The 7096-nt window shown below is 44.3% G+C and overlaps 1 protein-coding gene across 1 annotated transcript; it reads left to right on the forward strand.

Moving 5' to 3' along the window:
* The first annotated feature begins 496 nt into the window (after positions 1–496).
* On the forward strand, positions 497–6639 carry LOC136496392 (ABC transporter G family member 25-like). The gene is made up of 13 exons (XM_066492055.1): positions 497–985; positions 1122–1198; positions 2470–2745; positions 2875–2938; positions 3031–3174; positions 3294–3328; positions 3408–3481; positions 3650–4536; positions 4637–5392; positions 5480–5628; positions 5705–5994; positions 6087–6211; positions 6323–6639. The coding sequence occupies exons 1-13, from the start codon at positions 741–743 to the stop codon at positions 6477–6479; spliced, it is 3279 nt and encodes a 1092-aa protein (XP_066348152.1). The 5' UTR covers positions 497–740; the 3' UTR covers positions 6480–6639.
* The last annotated feature ends 457 nt before the right edge of the window (positions 6640–7096 follow it).

The raw sequence follows: 7096 nt of genomic DNA on the forward strand, positions 1-7096 counted from the left end.
TAACAGTATTGTTATCTTATCGTGCGATCCGTATGTTTTTAGTATAAATGGTTAGTTATCCCGTAGCAACGCACGGGGACGCTACCTAGTTAAGAATAAAAAAGCTGGTTAGAAAAAAAAACCTTGGGTCCTTTAATAGTATTAGATAGAGATATAGAAGAGATAGATAGAGATAGAATAGAGAGATAAATATTAGATTAGTATAGTAGAAATAAAATAGGAGAGGGAGAAAAAAACCAGCAGGTTGTTTAAAAAAAAAAGCAAAGCAGAAGGAGGAAGCAGTCAGGTTGGCCCCATGTGGCAGGCGGAGGCAGATGCAGTCCACGCGCCTCCAAAATACTGAATCAACGGGTCCTTTTCTGCGCCTGATCATTTCCCTTTCTCTCTTCCTTGTTCCTTCCTTCCTCTTTCTCCCGTGTGCATGTGTCGAGTTGAATTGAACTTGAAGATCTCAATTTTTCTGCCCATCCGTATGTAGCATCCATGTATGTACACACTAACACACAGCACAGGCCTGGTCAGACAGAGGTACCAAACCAACAGAGCAAGCAGTATATATTGGCAGAGCATCTCTTTCTCGTTTCCCCGCCTGCAATCGCAATTCGCAATACGTTTCCGCGCCGTCCCTCCCGCTTACCCGACCGGCCATCCCATCCCATCCCTCCTCCTCTTCCTCAGCCGGCCACGCTTGCTAGTGCTGCCGCCGCGGAACGACAGGTGCGAGCGGGCGCTCCTCCGGAATGCGGGATGTGAGGGCTCCGCAGCTCCGGCGGCGGGGCCGGGGCGTCGTTTTCTCCCTCCTCCTCCCGCTGCTGCTGCTCCTCGCAGGCGCCGCCAGCGGCCAGCAGCAGACCCAGCCGCCGCCGTCGCCACTGCCCCCGGTGCCTCCGGCGGACCTGCCGGACGTGGAGAGGCTGCTCAACAATCTGACCGACAACGTCACCGCCGCCATCTCCGACAAGTTCAGCTTCTGCGTCGCCGACGCGTAAGCTGCTCTGCTCTGCTTCTTCTTGACCGACTACTTCTTGCTGGCCGGCCCGGCGGCGGCGCCGTCGCCGGTCCGTACAAAGTAAAGATTTTTTTTTCCTTTTCCTGATTGGTGGTGGTGTGTGCTCGATCAGGCAGGAGGATTGGAACGAGGCGTTCAACTACACGTCCGACCTCAGCTTCGTGGATCGCTGCCTCACGGAGACCCGAGGTAAGCCGCTCAAGGCCTTCATTGTTGTTTGACTGGTCAATTCACATTTCAGGATTTGAGCTCCTGTGCTTGCTTCCTCTCTTCTTCTTCTTCTGCACTGTACTGGCCGGGTTTCCAGTTGATTTAGTTGATTCGCTTATTTGCTTTCAAGTGATCGATATTGAATCCGAGAATCTCGTCTCGGTGAAGATTATTGGGCCGGGTGAACAAATTATTAATTAGCTGGGGATAGTTGCCTGCCTGCACAAGGTCGTCCAAACGCTCCGATCAATCCCCACCGGACTCAACTACCCTGTTGTTCTCTGTTTACCCACTTCTATTTCATATGTACTCCACTCCTGTTTACAAAAGTCACAAGACTTTACAAAAACCCAAGACTTTCGCTTTCACACCATCTTGTCGTGTTGTTCTTGTAGCCCCTGGATTTCCTGCTGTCCAATTGTCCACGTCTTAACTGAAAAGAAATCATCTTTATGTCTTTCAGGCCAAGTGGCTGACTGGGACGTTGACAGTTTGAAACGTTCTCGTTCTCTCTTGCGCGTTTGGTGCTTGTTACTCCTTCAAACTTTAGTCGCTGTGTCATCTGATGTTTTGACACATGCATGGTGTATTAAATATAGACTAATTAGGAAACTAATTGCACAGTTTGTGACTAATTTACGAGAAGAATCTTTTAAGCCTAATTAGTCCATGATTTGACAATGTGGTGCTACAGTAATTATGTGGTAATGACGGATTAATTAGGCTTAATAAATTCGTCTCGTGGAGTACTGACGGATTCTGTAATTTATTTTTTTATTAGTATCCGAACACCCCATGCGACACCCTCACGTGATACCTCCTAAATTTTAGTCACCGGATACAAATACCCCTTTATTGGATAGCATGAAATGGATAGGTTGCATCGTGACATTATTGTATCTGTGACAAGTGGGATCTCTATCCTATCACAACCATTTATTTCTGATTTGCAGTTGCACAAAGAAATTGCGTACAGTAGCTGAATATGACTTGCCACAGTTGGGTTTGACAAGCTCAACTCCAACTAATCGTATGATGATCGTACCTAATGATGTTTGTAATGTTTAGGATTTTTTGACTCATTGTCATGTCAAATGAACTTGCCTTTTATCATTTTACTTTACTTATCACATTAATCGAATTAGAAGCTGATGTATATTCAATTTTGGAAAACAAATATCAGATTCAAGGCCACAGTACCGATTTTCGCATTGTATCTAATGAGTATAATGGTTTGTTACTTCATTCAGGCGACCTGCCTCAGCGTCTCTGCACACCCGATGAAGCCAAATTCTACTTCTCAAGCTTGTATGACCGTGATGGCGACAAGAACATCAACCTCAAGACAAACATAAACTGCAACATATCTTATTGGGAGAAGGGGTGCGATGCAGGATGGGCTTGCGCCACCGATCCGGTTCCAGATCCCAGGAACCGTGGTAGCAATGGTATCCCGTTGAGAACAAGCAACTGCCAGGCGTGCTGCGAGGGATTCTTCTGCCCCCGTGGTCTTACTTGCATGCTCCGTGAGTTTCATTTCTCTGACAAGTTCTAAGCATTTTTCGCTTTTGTTGAATGCCAGTTATTATATATTAATTAGTTCAGAGAAATCAGTTTATTCGCTTGTGCTGACTTTGTGTTCCTCTTGGCGTCAGCTTGTCCACTAGGCTCATACTGTCCACGTGCCACGGCGAATCAGACAACTGGTCTTTGCGATCCGTAAGATTTTTCTTGATGCATTCCTATGGCAGTAGGTTTCTTGATAAACAAATTCAGAATGCCATGTATCTGAATTGTGGAAATTTGATCAGATACAAGTATCAGATAACTCCAAACACGACTAATAGCTGTGGAGGTGCTGACATGTGGGCTGATATCCAGAGCACTGAAGAGATCTTCTGCCCAGCTGGTTTCCACTGTCCAAGTACAACAAAAAAAGATAATTGTAGCAGTGGGTACTGATCTATTTTCTCTATCTTGTACTTGTTTAAAGAGACTATCTTTTACTTGAACGTTAACGAAGTGAAGTGGTTTGATTTGGTCATTGTTGCTTGTTGCTCTGTTTCTTCTGCAGGCACTATTGCAGATTGGGTTCCACCGCTGAAGAGAGTAAGCGTCACGAACATGACTTTGATCACACAATCGTACAAACCTTTTTTCAATGAGCTGATTTAGGATTAATTTGCAGAGTGCATAATAAAGGGCTCCTGTGATGAAAACACAGAGAATGAAAACATCAAAATTCTTGGAGCTTGCATAGTGGTAAATCCTCTTGCATGCTTTTGTAAATTTCAGTAACTTAATGACTATGTTTGTGTTATAAAACAATGTTGTAATCAACTGCATTGCACGGTGCTTGTGCCTGCTGCTTCTTATCATATACAACTGCTCAGGGGTGCATTGTGATTCAAACTTCGCCATTCTACGCAGGGTGCATTGTGCCTGCTGCTTCTTATCATATACAACTTCTCAGACAAATTCCTCAGCATCCGCGAACGGAGAAAAGCAAGATCAAGGGAGAATGCCATTCAGCTGGCTCGGCAGCAGCTCAAGGCGCAAGAGGGATGGAAGGCTGCAAAACAGTTTGCAAGGAGGCATGTGAATGGTATGCAGGGTCATCTTTCACGCACATTTTCACGAAGGAGGTCATTTCGTCAGCAGGTTGACCCAGAAAAGTCTAGCCACAGGGTGCAGGAAGCACCACTGATGAGTCAGGTCCAGATGCAGGAATTGTCAGATTCTGGTGTGTTTGCTTCTCAGAGCACAAATGAGATAACAGAAGTAATGCCATCAGTTATTGTTGATGTCAGTGATGATGGAGAAGTTGTTGCCACAAAGGAAATGCCTGTGCCAAAAGGAAAGCACAGATCAACCCACACACAAGTATTCAAGTATGCATATGGCGAGATTGAGAAGGAGAAATTCCAGCAACAGGAGAACAAGAATCTAACCTTTACTGGTGTGATTGCCATGGTGAAGGATCAGCAGAGGGAGATAACTAGGCCTTTGCTCAAGGTTGAGTTCAGGGACCTGACTTTGATGCTTGGAAAGAAGAAGCTGCTGAGGTCTATCAATGGTGAACTCCGGCCGGGGCGTGTAACTGCTGTCATGGGCCCATCAGGGGCTGGCAAGACCACGTTCCTCAATGCCGTTACTGGGAAGGTGAGCGGCTACAAGATGACCGGTTCTGTCCTTGTTAATGGTAAGAACGTTAATATCCGTTCTTACAAAAAGATCATTGGATTTGTGCCACAAGATGACATTGTTCATGGAAACTTAACAGTGGAGGAAAACCTTTGGTTCAGTGCAAAGTGCAGGTAATGATTTTAAATTAAATACAATTTTGGAGCTATCCCACTAGTTTCTGCCATTTTTCAAAAAGAGCAATCTTTAACAATTCCATTGTAAACCTAACAGGCTATCTGCAAGCATGAAGCCTCGTGACAAGGTGCTCATAGTGGAGAGAGTAATAGATTCTCTGGATCTTCAGGGAATCAGAAATTCATTGGTTGGCACTGTTGAAAAGCGTGGGATTTCTGGCGGGCAGAGGAAGCGTGTCAATGTAGGCATTGAGATGGTGATGGAACCATCCCTTCTAATCCTGGATGAACCAACATCTGGCCTGGATAGCTCCTCATCACAACTTCTCCTCAGAGCTCTTCGGCATGAGGCGCTCGAAGGTGTCAATGTCTGTGCTGTTGTTCATCAACCGAGCTACACATTGTACAACATGTTCGACGATTTGATACTCCTTGCAAAAGGAGGGTTGATGGTTTATAATGGCCCGGTAAAGACGGTTGAGGAGTACTTCACAACTCTTGGAATCCGTGTTCCTGACCGCGTAAATCCCCCAGACCACTACATTGACATTCTTGAGGGCATTGTGAAGCCTGAGTCTGGCATCAAAGCGAAGCACCTACCAGCGCACTGGATGCTACACAATGGCTATGAAGTACCAAGTGACATGCAAGATGATGTCAAGGAAATTGGTGAACAAACCCCACAATTCAGGTCCAGCTCCTCAATATCTGGTTCAACCCCTCACTGCCTCCCCATCAGAAATGCGTTTGCAGAAGAGCGTGACCGTCTCGAACAGCATTTGTCAAAACCAAAGGACTTATCTAGCAGAAAAACACCAGGGATATTTATGCAGTACAAATATTACTTGGGAAGGTAAGCTCTCTCAATGCAACCATTTCAATCTTCTTCTCACAATCTTGACAGCTACTAATCAGCTGTTACTGAATATATACCATTCAGGGTTACGAAGCAGCGGCTGCGTGAAACTAGGCTGCTCATGGTTGATTTCCTGATACTAGGGCTAGCTGGTATCTGCTTAGGGACGATAGCAAAGCTCAGTGACAAAACATTCGGGATGCCTGGATACATATACACTATAATTGCAGTTTGTAAGTTCAGATATACACACCCTGTTTTCACAACGAACTAGATGAAAAGTTCCTGACATAAGCTACTACCATGCAGCTCTACTGTGCAAGATTGCAGCACTGCGGTCATTTTCACTGGAGCGATTGCAGTACTTTAGGGAAAGAGAATCTGGGATGAGCTCTCTGGCATACTTCCTTGCTAGGGACACAATTGATCATTTCAGTACTGTTGTGAAGCCAATCATTTACCTATCTATGTTCTACTACTTCAATAACCCAAGATCAACAATTGGGGATAACTACATTGTGCTCCTCGCACTTGTGTATTGTGTGACGGGGATAGGATACACTTTTGCTATCTGCTTCAGTCCTGGCTCAGCACAGCTGGTATGCATCATGACAATTAAATTTTTCGTACAACATCTTCTGAATGATCGGCCCACATATATATACTAACCTCATTCTGATGATTGTCACAGTGTTCTGCACTTATACCGGTTGTTCTAACTCTGTTATCCACTCAAAGGAGTACTCCAACATTTCTCAAGAGACTGTGCTACTCAAAATGGGCATTGGAGGGCTTCATAATTGTAAATGCCAAGAAGTAAGTACTTGTTCATCACTGTCTCTTTTCAGGCTAGAGTTTTTGCTTTATGCATGTCCCTACTGTAATGTACCGAACTTGAACTAATGGGATTTTTTTCTTTTTGTGCAGGTATCCTGGAGTTTGGCTTATAACTCGCTGCGGCCTGTTGTTCCAGAGTCAATTTGATATCCACAACTACGAGCTCTGTATTTTAGTTTTGTTCATGTATGGTCTGTTCTTTAGGATGGTGGCATTTGCTGCAATGATTTTACTGAAGAAGAGATGAATGTAGTATAGCTGTACCATTCATATTTAATTTCTTCATTCATTTGTACATTTGTAGATCAGTTCTGATGAAAGGTTTTATAGCACTGACCGTCCGGTGTACAGATGAGAAAAAGGCAATAGAAATGCTGATTTTTTTTTTGGCATTTTTCTTTTAGCTGGACATCCCCATCTCCGAAATCCTGCGGTTGTGTTTGAAAAAAAAAGAATTTTTTTTTATCGGAACTGATAGTCCATAGCTGTGTAGGAAACATGATTACAATTAATTGATACTCATCACGATTTGATAGAGAGTAAGTAAAGAGTATCTACTATGACTATTGTGTTACAAAATGAACAAGGACAAAAAACATACAGTTTAATATAATTAATTTTTATTAGTTAGAAGTAGCTAGCCCGTGCGAGAGCAGCAGTCGACATAATAAGCCAGTGATTCAGCCACCCTAATGAAAGAATTCTTAAAGAGGGGCAATATGTAGCTAGCAAACCGAGAGCGAGATTCATGGACGAGGACGACCATGGGGCTGCGGCGAATTTTGGTCTGTCTCGCGGCGTGGCGTAGTCGGCGCAGGTACCGGGGGTGGCTGTTCACATAACCCTTGAAACGATAGCCATGAG

This window comes from Miscanthus floridulus, chromosome 12 (genome assembly GCF_019320115.1).
Source record: "Miscanthus floridulus cultivar M001 chromosome 12, ASM1932011v1, whole genome shotgun sequence".
NCBI lineage: Eukaryota > Viridiplantae > Streptophyta > Magnoliopsida > Poales > Poaceae > Miscanthus > Miscanthus floridulus.